At 39.0% G+C, this 12,461-nt stretch overlaps 1 protein-coding gene across 1 annotated transcript in view; it reads left to right on the top strand.

The window, feature by feature from the left end:
- The first annotated feature begins 11,159 nt into the window (after positions 1 to 11,159).
- LOC122807582 (rab GDP dissociation inhibitor beta-like) overlaps positions 11,160 to 12,461 on the top strand; it is a 461,207-nt gene continuing 459,905 nt past the window's right edge. The window contains exons 1-2 of the mRNA XM_044078496.1: positions 11,160 to 11,216; positions 11,508 to 11,615. Coding sequence (XP_043934431.1) covers positions 11,160 to 11,216; positions 11,508 to 11,615 — 165 coding nt within the window. The remainder of the gene's footprint in view (positions 11,217 to 11,507; positions 11,616 to 12,461) is intronic.

The raw sequence follows: 12,461 nt of genomic DNA, 5'->3' as shown, positions 1-12,461 counted from the left end.
CATAACTGAAGAATGTTTTCTTTCCTCCTTTATTATCTGCTGCTAATATTTTATCCAATTCTAGTTTGTGTTTTTTGTATACTCTTACCTCATTCTGTCACCACGCCTGTGCCCTTTCACTCTGTCAAGAGCCATCTCATTCATTCTCCACCCAGGGCAAGTGCCCTAAAGTTCAGTTGTAACCCGACAGTGGCAAGAGCTTATCAGCCCATCTTCTGTCCAATGAAGGTGAAAGTCAGGGAACAGCAAGCGATCATTCATGTGAGCCTCCCACTCCTTGCCTAACTTCCACACTATAATAGTCCACAAGCAGTGGAAGTGCTGCTTTGAGAAGACTACCTAAAGCTGGACCTTCATCCATTTTATACCTGCCCTCTGGCTTTGCAGTACATAGGTTCATAGGTAGGTACTAAGCTATTGGCCCTAGGGCCTCTATAAGCCTAGCCAAAAAGGTACCCTGGCTTTTGCCACCCAAGAAAACTATTTTCCTGTGCCCCTGTCGAGCAGAGCCACAGAAGGGTGAATTTCCTATTTCCCATCCAATCATCAAGATTTTTCTTGAAGGGTGCTAATGAGGAGCTTTGTTTGATATAGATAGGTAGCTTGTTCCAGAGTATGGGAAGTCTCTGGGACAGGAATCTATCCCTTCAGCATGTTCTGTTTATTGTGATGAAAAGGTTTAGGTCCCTAGAGCGTGTAGATCGGAGGGATTGGGATTTCTTTAAGTGGAGCATGTCCAACAGCTCTGGGTTTGACATAGCTTTGTATGTTGGGTAGAGATCACCTCTGAATAGGCGATATGCAAAGGAGTAAAGCTGGAGTTTTTTGAGTAGGGCATCTGTTTGAGGCCAGTAATCCTCTTTGTGAGGTATTTCTGCGGCCTTTCCAATTGTTGTAGATGTCTTGTGAGGTACATACCAAAAGTGGCGTTGTATTCTATAATGGGTCTAATGAGTGATGAATAGAGGGGAACACTGACCTCTTTTTTCCTGGATGAGAAATCTTTTGTGATGAGGTGTGCCACGTAGAAGGATTTCCTGACTAATGTGGCAATGTGATTATCAAAGGAGAGACTACTGTCCACCTGTTTCCCAAGGTCTCTTTTCATACTTTCGGTGTTAAGTAGACTACCGCCTATGTGGTAGTTCATGGGTACAGAGTTTTTACCAAAGAGGATGACAATGCACTTTTTGGCATTGAGCTTGAGGCCATGGCTTTGACACCAGGCATCTGTCTCAGTGAGGCCCTTTTATAGGATGTCTACATCATTAGGAGTTTTGATTATGGCTCCTAATTTGCAGTCATCTGCAAACTTCATTAGCCAAAGACCTTCTGTGTTAGCCTGTACTTCAAAGAAGTAGATACCAAACAGGAGAGGACCCAGGACTGAACCCTGTGGTACTCCATTTGTCACTGGTCTGAAGTCGGATTTGGAGTCTGCTACTTTCACAGTGTGGGTTCTGTCTGTGAGCCAGTTGGCAACCCATCTTGTGACATAGGGAGTTATACTTAGTTTAGTGAGTTTATCTATAATTCCAGAGTGGGGGATGGTGTTGAAAGCCTTGGCGAGATCTAGACAGGCTGTGTGAACCACCTTACCCTCATCTACGGCTTTGGTGACTGCTTCAAAGAAGTCTATCAGGTTTGGGAGACATGATATGACTTTTACAAACCCAAACTGGGTGGGGTACAGAGTTTGGAGATTACCAATGTTTTTGTTTTTAAGTTCCATGATGATACATTCCATGGCCTTGCAGACCAGGCTCATCAGACTAATGGGACAGTAGTTCCCGGGGTCAGTGGTGACTCCCCCTTTGTGGAGTAGGATAACTGTCCCTTTGCACCATTCAGTGGGCACAAAGCCTGAGGAGAGGCTATGACTGAACATAGTACTTAGGTGGGATGCCAGTTCATTCTGTAGTTCATGTAGAATGCAGCCTGGGATGTTGTCAGGTCCCATGGATGCTGTGTTCTTGGCTTTGGAGAGTGTGGTTTTTACCTGTACAGCCGTGATTACAGGAACTTTGCATTCTTCCGGTATAAAGATGGACCCTTTAGGGGGTGGGAGGGGGGTAAAGTTAGCACTGAACCTATCTGCTAGGATGTTGGCAATATCAGTTGGTTTTGTATATTTAGTGACATTGTGCTGTAACTCAGAGCAGATCTGAATGTTGCCATTGAAATTCTTGACATAACTATAGAATGCTTTGTGGTTGTCTTTAGAATCAGTGGAGATTTTGTTTTCATACTAGCTTTGGAGGATTTTATGAGGGATCTCAGCTTCTTACTGAAGCTGACCAGGGAGTTCCTCCAATCATGGGATTTTACTCTTTTTTTGCAACAATTTCTTTCTTCTGTTGTAGAGTTTGTTTATGGCAGGGGACCACCAGATTGGCTTCCTTTTTTTTTGGAGGATAGCATCTTGGTTCGGTTAGGGATAGCATGATCCATGCGCTCATAAGTACTTATAAAGTGCATTTGTGTAGGATTCAACAGTCGTACCTCTCTTGTCCATCTGCATGGGTATTGTGAAGTTTGTCAGTTCTGTCTTGAGAAGCATGAAGTTGGCTGTGGAGAAATTTTTTATGGAGGTTTCCCTAATGGGGGTGGGGTGGGGGGTGGGATGGGGATGTCTAGGGTGATTAGCTTGTGGTCGGATCTGACCAACGAGGAATTGACCTCTGGTGTGGAACACTGGTCACCCATGTTGGTAATGATCAGGTCTAGGATACTGCTGCCCCTGGTGGAGGTATGGATAAGCTGATCCAAGGGATTGGAATTTATGAATTCCAGAAAATGTTGAGCAAAAGAGTTGGTACATGAGTAGTTTTCCCAGTTAATGGTGGGGTAGTTGAAATCGACCATTATTAGGGTGTTGGGTTGTACCCGAATATTTTCCAGTGTATCAAGAAATGAGGAGTGGGAATCCTGGGGAACAGTGGGGGATCTGTAGCAAGCTACAATTTGGATTGCGGTCTTGCCCAGAGTTAGTTGCACTTGGATAATCTCGGATGCATTATGCCGAACAACTAGCTTGGAGGTGTGTATATCCTTAATGAATATGTACACGCCTACGCCTTTAGTGTTTTGGTCCAGGTTAGGTGGCCGAAAGGTGTGGAATGAATTATAGCCTGGTAATGCAGGGGTGCTGCCTCGAGTGAGTGCATTTTGAGGTTTAGACGTCTAGCATTGAGTAGCATTACCCTCAGATTTTGCTTGCTTGTACCTGTTACAGTGGTGAATTTGTCCTTTGAACCTTGCCTAAAAAAGGCACTATAGGGGTGGCAAAAGCCTTAGCCAGTGTCCGGTATCCCAAAGGCGACAGGTGCAGGCCATCTCTGGCAAAGCATCTTGGTCTGTCGATCATGTCATCCCAGGCAGATACTGGATTCCCTTACCTCTTCATCTGAGGTTTGCCATGCAGATGGTCTAGACACCTCCATCTCTCAATATAAGTGACCCAGTGTCAGCCACTTACTCCTATCCTGTCCACCTGGCCCATCCAGTATCCAAAACACTAATCAAATTTGAGTTTGCACTTCTGCTGCTACATTCTCTGATAATGTCTCACTGTCTATACCTTTAAAATGGGGGTTACCTCTGTTTATTTTAAACCTGCACGTGTTGCATAGGTATGCTGGGGTAGAATAATGAATGCATTCCTTATCGGTTGCACAACATTGTGGATGGAATAGTGCTGTACCTTGTGAGCATTATATGCACTAACAATCTTATACTTGTTTGAAAATATCAGCAGAATAATTCATACTTAACACTAGTCTTTTTTTTTTTTTTAGCTCCCCTCAGACCTCATTGATACTGGCCCAGTCCCCGGTGCCCCACATCCAATCTGAGCCTACCAGTTTTCTTCTACCCCCCCCCCCAGACTTGTTGTGGTGTTTCTGGGTCTGGTCGTGGATCTTAAGGGTGTTATGTAGGCTTGGCCATCTGTGCTTCCATCTGGTGTTTTTTTGTTTTTTTACTTCATATGCTATACCCACTTTTCACTTTCTCCACCCCCTATGCTTACTGGTTGTATCCAAGGTCATATCCCCTCTTTGGACCATGCCTCCCCTTTAAGCAGCATAACAACCAAGTACCCTCTTCCCAGAATGGGCATGCCCATCGCTCCCTGCTGCTCTGTCTAATTGAACCCTGGTCAGCTAGGCTGTAGTTTGGGCTTTATCCCTGTATGCCACAGGGGTGGCCTTAGTCTGCTTTAGTATTGTCAAAAACAAGCCTTTTGACTTAATGGTGTCCATTATGTTGCTGGTTGCATATTTACAGCTTTACACATTAGGGTGACAACCTTCTCATCTGTTGCATTTTGGTGTTTCTGCTTATGTAGCGGGGGATTTCTGTATGCTAACAGTACTGCAAGAAATTTAAGATTCCACTAACACCATCTACCCTTTGTGAATCCATACTGCATATCATGTACAGTTCTTTTTGTTTTGAAAAATATTGTTATATTTATATTGCTCTCCACTGTGTCTCATTATATATGCATCATGATTTTAGTTGTATAAGTTATATATATATAATGTTATATACGTTTTTTAAACACTCTAATTATATACACAATTAGAATGTTGACATTAAGAGTGTTTTTTGCATGTACCTCCATATAGAGATCAATTTATTCTAATGCTTGTTTCATAAATTATCATCTTCCATAAACAAGTAATACCATATGCACTTCGTTGCTTTAAATACACGCAATGTTTCATTATAGCACATTGTTTTTAGTCTTTTGAGTATGTGTCTATGGAAGTTATCACACATACTTTATAAAAATTTTTATGATTCCATTTTAATAATCTTTATTTTAAATAAAATATATATTTTTTAAAAAAATTTTTTAGGTTTGATAATATTAAGGATTACTCCTTTAAAATTCAAGTTTCTTGTGACAACATAGTAGTCAAGATGCATCGCATAGCAGTGATGCTTTAAACTTTTCCGAACAGGAACTTTTTGCACATAACATTACAATGCAGCAGTTGCAGAACATATTAATGATGCAACTAGGGATAATAATGTTACCTGAGCAAATGAACTGAAGTGCAATGTTTATTTATGTATCCGTTTATTTATCTGTATCCAACAATAATTACTTTGTCGTTGGAATAATGCTGAAAGTGTTTTAAAAACTTTACGACCCTATATGAATATGTTTTGGTCGTTGTTTTTGGTTTGTTTTCTATTTTGCAACCAGGATTTTACATTTGCTTGTTTATCCATGAAACTAACACAAGAATTTATAAGTTTTGGGTTTAATGACGTTTTGGAATGTCCTTATATTTTCTAGATGTGTAATAGTGATAGCTTAGTCATTTTAAGAGATGGATTTCTTAATTGTTATATTAATTGAATTATTGCTTTTGTTAATGAGACATTGGCCCGCCAAAATCCATTTAAATAGAAGCTATTTTTTGCTATAAACTGTATCTGATGAAGCGTAGTCAATCTACGTGAAAGCGCTCATTCCTTGTTCCCAATAAAGAAGTATTCCTATATTGAAGACGGAGTTTGTTCCTGTGGTGATTTTTCCTGTGGCGATTCCTTCTGTTCTTTATGCAGTGCACCATCTACCCTTTGTGAATCCATACTGCATATCATGTACAGTTCTTTTTGTTTTGAAAAATATTGTTTTCTAAAATGGAAGTCAGAATACGTGTGTCTGTAGATGTGGGCATAGTGTTCCATATTTTAGCTATGGGGTGAGAAGACAGTGACCTGCTGATTTAGCTGGTTTATGAACAGGGAGATGAACTTGGTTATTTGATCACAGAGGACATTTAGGGGAATGTTTTAGTAGTATAGCATTTAAGGCTCGGCAGGTGGCTGGGTAATGAATCATTTTATGTGTGGTGAATAAACTGCAGCAGGGCTAACCACTGGCAGTGTAAACCTTGTTTCAAGCTGATTTGTCACTGTTGAAGTGACAACCCGACCCTGTGTGCAAAAATGGGAAAAGGGGTTTTGGATGGATGGATGGATGGATTAGCTGCATATATTTTAGGTATTTGGGTAGTTCTAGCCAGTTAAGTGTTTTCAATGCAGTGCAATTGTGGGTATGGCAGTGAGAATTTGATGCAAATCTGGCTATTTTATTGTAACATTGTTCAAGTTTTTGAGTAAGTGAGATTTGAAGATTAGTGAAGATGGGGGCTCCATAAAGAAGAGAAGGCAAAAGATAACTATTTGCAAGGGTGTATATGGATGAGGAGTTGAGGAAGTTTCTAGCTCTGTAGAGTAAGCCTAGTTTTTGGTGTGTTTTTTGATGGCATTTTGTATGTATAAATCAAGTTTAAGGTAGTCGTCTATGGTCATGCCTAATAGTTTTGTATTAGTTACCACTTCTATAGTGGTATTATTGAGGGATTATATTTTAAAGTTGTGTTTTTCATGAGACAGAGATTTAGGATAGAAAAGTTAAAGTTTGGTTTTCTTTAGGTGAAGCAGGAGATGGGTGTTTTTAACCATTTATCAGTGAGAGTGAGGAATTCTCCCTTTGTGTAATTTGGTTGAGGTGAGTATGGTTGTTGGAAGTACATATAAGTGCTGAGTCATCAGCATACTGTATGAGACAAGGGGTCTATATTAGAATATCGAAAGATGTAAACACCGAATGTTTAAATGTCAAACTGTATTCAGTGAAAGCTGAAAATATCGAAGCAACAGAAAACCGAATTTTTTCCTAGGGAAAGAATTTGGTTGTCCATTTCTGTTGCTTCGGTATTTTCAGCACTGTGGTGGAAAGTTACGGGTTGGGTTCAGGTAAGTGTGCGACTGAGTGTGGATTAGGTTAGTTAGGGTTAGGGTGCGGGTTAGGTATGTGTGCGATTGTGTGGATGTGAGGGTTAGGGTGGGTTAGGTGAGTTAGGGTTAGGGCACAGGTCAGGTAAGTGTGCGATTGTGTGGACGTGAGGGTTAGGGCGGGATAGATGAGTTAGGGTTAGGGCGCGGGTGAGTGTGCGATAGTGACGGACCTTAGGGTTAGGGTTTGGGTTAAGGTAAGTGGATAGTTAGTGGTGTGTGTATAGTTTAGTGTAGGGTTAGGTGTAAGATTTTAGGTGTATGTGTGTGGATTGCTGTTTGTTTGGTGTGCTTGTGTTGTGTGTATGTGTTTTGGAACAGCAAATGTTTTCCCTAGGAAAAAATTCGCTGTTCTGTATGTTTGTTGTTTTCAGCTTTCGCTGAATACAGTTCGACATTTAAACATTTGGTGTTTACATCTTTCGATATTCTAATATAGACCCGAGACAAGCATGTTGTGTGCAAGTGCAAAGAGAATTTGTAAGGATATTAAAGAGGAGAGGACCAAGGACTGATCCTTGTGGGATGCCAGTGTCGACAAGGAGAAAAGGGGAGAGCACTGATTTCCATTTTACTGATTGGCATCTATCAGTGAGATAACTCGTGAACCCGTTTAGGGTGTTTGGTGTTAGACCTAAGGCTGACATTTGCTCTAGTAGTTTAGTATGTCTGACTGTATCAAAGACCTTTGATAGGTCAAGGAATATGTCAGAGACAAGTTGACCGCTATCTCTGCCTTTGTTCACTGTATCTGTGAAAGCTATAAGATATTTATTTGTGCTATGGGAGGGTCAAAAACCATGCTGGGTTTCAGTTTTTCTTGGTTGAGGTATTGTATTTTTTTTTTTGTAGATACATTTTTCTCAGATTTTAGAGAAGGTGGATATGGTAGTTACTTGTCTGAAATTAGTGATGTCTGTAGAAGTACCACCTTTATGGAGGGGAATTATATGTTTTTTTTTTTCCAGATTTTGAGGAGATAGTTTTCCTGTATGGCTCTATTTATGAGTATGGATATGGGATAACATATGCTGCTTGCTGTTATTTTTGGGAATTCACTAGGTAGATTATCTGCAGAGACAGCAGATTTTTAGTTTGCTTAAGAGTTTTTTTATATAGGCTGTAGATACTGGTTGAAGTGTAAATGAGGAGGTAATAGTTATTTGTTGTTTGTGATCTGGAGTTGTTGTTGTCTTTCGGCTTTTCCCGGTTAGGGGTTGCCACAGCGATACTCTGGTCTGCTAATGATTGGCTGTAGATTTTCACGAACGCTGAGGTGCCAGCTCGACGTTCAACCTTCAACAAAGGCACGCCCATTCACGCATGTCTTTCGAACGCTCACCCAACCGAGGGGGAGGAGATGCAGACTCCACACAGAAGGCACTCCCACCACTCCAGCCGAGAATCGAATGGGAGAACCTCTTGCTGTGAGGCAGCAACACTACTGCTGCACCACCGTGGATGTTCGTTTGTGATCTGCAGTACTATGACTAAATTGTTTTGTAATAGATGCTATGCTGTCTACAAAGTAATTTTAGCCTACATATTGAAGTTTTAGTCTACAAGGTGCAATAAATTTAAGTATTTTATGTCTCAATTAATTTTATAAGTATGTTGAAGTTTTTATAATATTAATGATACAAAAGTGCAAAATATACAAGGGAACATTGTGGTATTATTTACTTATTTATTTATTATTTGTTATTTACTGTTTTTGTTATTGGGGTAGAGTAGTGGTCAACTCTGATCAATTTCAGTCTCAGCCTGGAGACAATGATATGGCCACTCTATACGGAGTACAAAATAACAAATCATGAAGTAACAGTGAATAAAATACAAAGAATGTGCAATACTAAGAATGCAAAGTACATCATTCAGTGAAGTAAGAGGATAAAAATGCACTGATATCAATATACAAGTACAAAGCTGACTTTACATTTAGTACGACAGGGTTATAGATAGATAGGTAGACAGCTAGAAAGATAGATAAATCTGAGTTGGGAGAATTGAAGGGATGAAAACTAGTGTAGTAGAGATAAAAGCTGAGTTAGGTTATGTTGCCTGTTGGGTTGCAGGAACATTTAGCTTGATTAAATAGATGAGATTTTAGAAGTCAACGGAATGCGGGTTAATATGAAGTGTCTTTAGGTTCGAGTGGGAAGGACTCACATAGTTTGGGACCAAGAACTGAGAATGTATGGTCACACATACCTGTCAAATGTACATATTTTCGCAGAATGCCCAGATTTTTGCCTTATATTTTTTGTCCATTTTTCATAAAATTGTGTTTTTTCTGGCAAATTAGTAGCAAATCATTAAAGACTGAAGTTAGAAAATAATAACAGAGATTTGAGTTTCAGACTTCATACCCTTTAGAAAATTCATGCTAGTGTAAAACCTGTTATTCTATCAACTTAGTAAGTTTTTAAGAGCAATATTTAAAATTGTCCCTATTTTTGGGCCTTTGTCACACTTTTATTTATAGCTTTGTCCAGATTTCTTGCTGTAAGAGGTTGAGAGGTATGATGGTCAGAGACATGAAGTTTGGAAAGTGGGATTTGTGTTAAAAGACCAGTATGATTCAGGTTTCTGAGGCTGTATGTGAGGACTTGTCTTATTAGATTATTTATTTATTAAACAGAGCTATAGGAAGAACAGGGTGAAAGGGGTAGCTGCCCCAGGTGAGAATTTGTAGGGGAGTGTAAAAGAGTTTGACTGATTACAAGCTGTCATTAAGTGACCATAAAACTGTTATTTTGTTTCAGATGTAGCATCACATACTAGGCTACTACAGGATAATGTGCTGCCTTGTTAAAAAAAAAAACATCATGACAATTTACAAGCTGTAAATAACCAATCACTCACAGGCGGTGGGAAAGTGCCAAATGTGTGTGTTGTCCAGGGCACCTAACTCCTTTGGTACAGCTCTGGATTTATGATCTTATGTAGTCTGATGTAAGATATGAAAATGCACATCTTGAAGTTAAACTCATTAAAAAACAACAGTATTGATCTAACATAGGGTTGCTCATGTTTTTAGTTTTGTTAGTCTCAAGAGCCAGGTTTCTACATGCGTTTTTTATGTTCATTAATTTGTTTGATATATGTTAGTACTGAAGTGAGGGTTATTTTTTTTTTTTAATTTTTATTTAACATTTGTTTATGGGGAAAGTCCGACTTGGAACAAAGCCAATTTTCAGAGGCTATGATAGGATTTATTAGTTTTATAGTTTATTATTATTAATAGTTAGTTTAAGCTTACTTGATTTAGATAAATTAAAACTGGGTTTGTGTTGTGTATAACATTATTTTCTGATAGGTTAGTTGGAGTAAGTATTTTGTTTTACATTCTAATTGTTTCTTTTATTATTTTAAGAATAATGCACTTCATTTTTATCAGGTTAATTTAGGTGGATAGTAGCTTTTGAAGATGTTATGTGACTGTATTTTGTGCTTGTAGTATTGTGAAGTTACTTTTACACTGAAGTGAATGTGAAATGTCAGTGTTTCCATTTATTTATATCTCATTTGTGTTTTTTTTTTTTCTTTTGAACTAAGAGCATATTTGGGTTTAGTGTTGTTTAGGTGGGTTAAGGTAGTTTGGAGTTGTGTCTGTGTCTTTGTGCAGTGTGAGCAGTGTGCAAATATTGTTTTTAGCAAGCAACATAAATACAGCAGGTTTAGGGATTGAAGCTTCTAAATATGTTTAAGAAATCTATAGAGTGCTGTAAAGAAAAATCTTGGGATAGAGGCTTCTAAATATTTTAAGAAATCTATAAAGGATTGCAAATCAGTTTATTTCAGAGAAGGAGCTGTATATGAACAAATGGGTACAATTTGACAAGTCATCGAGAATGACTCAGAGGAACTATGCACGCATTCTTCCACTGATAAGTTTCAGAATGCATGACACATTCCACAAAATATGTTAGAGTCACTAACACTGGGAGACTTCAGTGAGAGTAAAATAAATATATTTTCTTTAGCTGGATATGGACTGCCTAGGTAGGCCTAAACTATTCTTACCTACTGCCACTTTTGTGTTTTGGTGTAAAGAGTTCTTTATCTGCCACAAAAGTACGTTAATGTGTCCCTAAGAATTACAGGTATAGAGCTCTGTGGAACTTAAGCATTTACTTTTTAAACCTTCTAAAGCTCAGAAGGGCAGCTGCAGGCTGGACGAGAGTTTATTTAACTAGGAGCTTACATTACGGAACTGATTGGACCTGTTGTAAAGATAAACTGGGAGGGATGGTTGATGTTAGGCTAGGTAGATATAGCTGGGCTGCTGATTCTCATGTATCTTTTCTGTTTGGAAAGTGTATATGATCGCAGCCATGGGAGATATGACATCTCCCATTTCCAATCACAGTAACCCCTTCCATTTAGAAACTGTACTGTTTATTTTCTAAGTAGCTTAACTCAGTTGGAGATTAAAGCTGAAGATGTTACAGATGGACTTGATGAAAGCTGCAAAAATGAGGTCAAATGGAAATAAGTTTTTAAATTATATTAATATTATCTGGTAGATGCCACAGAAGCTAGAGAACTAAAACCCAATCAACTAAACATTTCAGGTCTGTCATTAAACCATCACATGGTAGTCTATAGTTATAAAACAGTCTCCAGTAGGAGAAGAGAAATAACAGCTTTATTCTGACACCACTTCTTATCTCTATTTGCAGGAATGCATCCTGTCAGGAATTATGTCAGTGAGTGGGAAAAAGGTACTCCATATGGACCGAAACTCATATTATGGAGGAGAAAGTGCTTCTGTTACACCTCTAGAAGATGTGAGTACACATTCAAAGTCATAGTAACATAAAAGAGATGGTACATTAAACCAATATACTAGCATAACATTCAGAAGACCTGTCAGTCAAAAAACAAACCTAGTTCTGGTACCAAAGGAAGTCTAATGCTGGAAGAGTCCATTTTCTAAAATTATGGTATTTAGCATCTGTTAGATAAGCTGATATAAGTGTTCTCCTATCTCTGTACTGCCCCCATTTATGAAATGATAGAATTTGCCAGAATGGAAGATATTATAGACATATTTTAGTACCCAGCATGCACTTCATTTGCACTTCATGTCTACAGCTACCATATATTAACTGATGCATGCTGTTTCATGTATATGGCCCTTCCATTTTAGAAAATGCCAGCATGACCTTAAAAACCTGAAGCACATTACCAAGTAAGGACTTTTATTTTGTTTTGTTTTTTTTGCTACCCCATTGCTGACCATAGTGTACGCCAGCCAACATCCGTGCCAGTTACCACCAATGCACATCAGTTTTAAAATGGGGGTGGGACACGCCCCTGCACCCAAGCCTAAATCCACCACTGGCATCTGTACCTTCTCTGTAGTTTAGAATCAGGAAGTAAGACAATAACAGCTCCATACTTGTCCATCCTCTCGACTATTACATGATCTTGGTTCTGAGAATGTGGATTGATACCTTTTTATTTTCTTTCCCACTAGCTCAGGATGGCTAAGGTAAGGGAAAAGATGTTGCTTTGCATGTCATTTTAATTCAGCTCTTTAGATTTTTTAGGAGCAGATGAATAAGAACTTAAGTTGTGTTGTTTAGACTGCTGACATCATTTGTGGCATCATTCCAGACCAGCAAAGTGCA

This window comes from Protopterus annectens, chromosome 7.part1 (genome assembly GCF_019279795.1).
Source record: "Protopterus annectens isolate FY-2018-M chromosome 7.part1, PAN1.0, whole genome shotgun sequence".
Lineage (NCBI taxonomy): Eukaryota > Metazoa > Chordata > Ceratodontiformes > Protopteridae > Protopterus > Protopterus annectens.
This window is presented reverse-complemented; position numbering and strand designations above follow the sequence as displayed.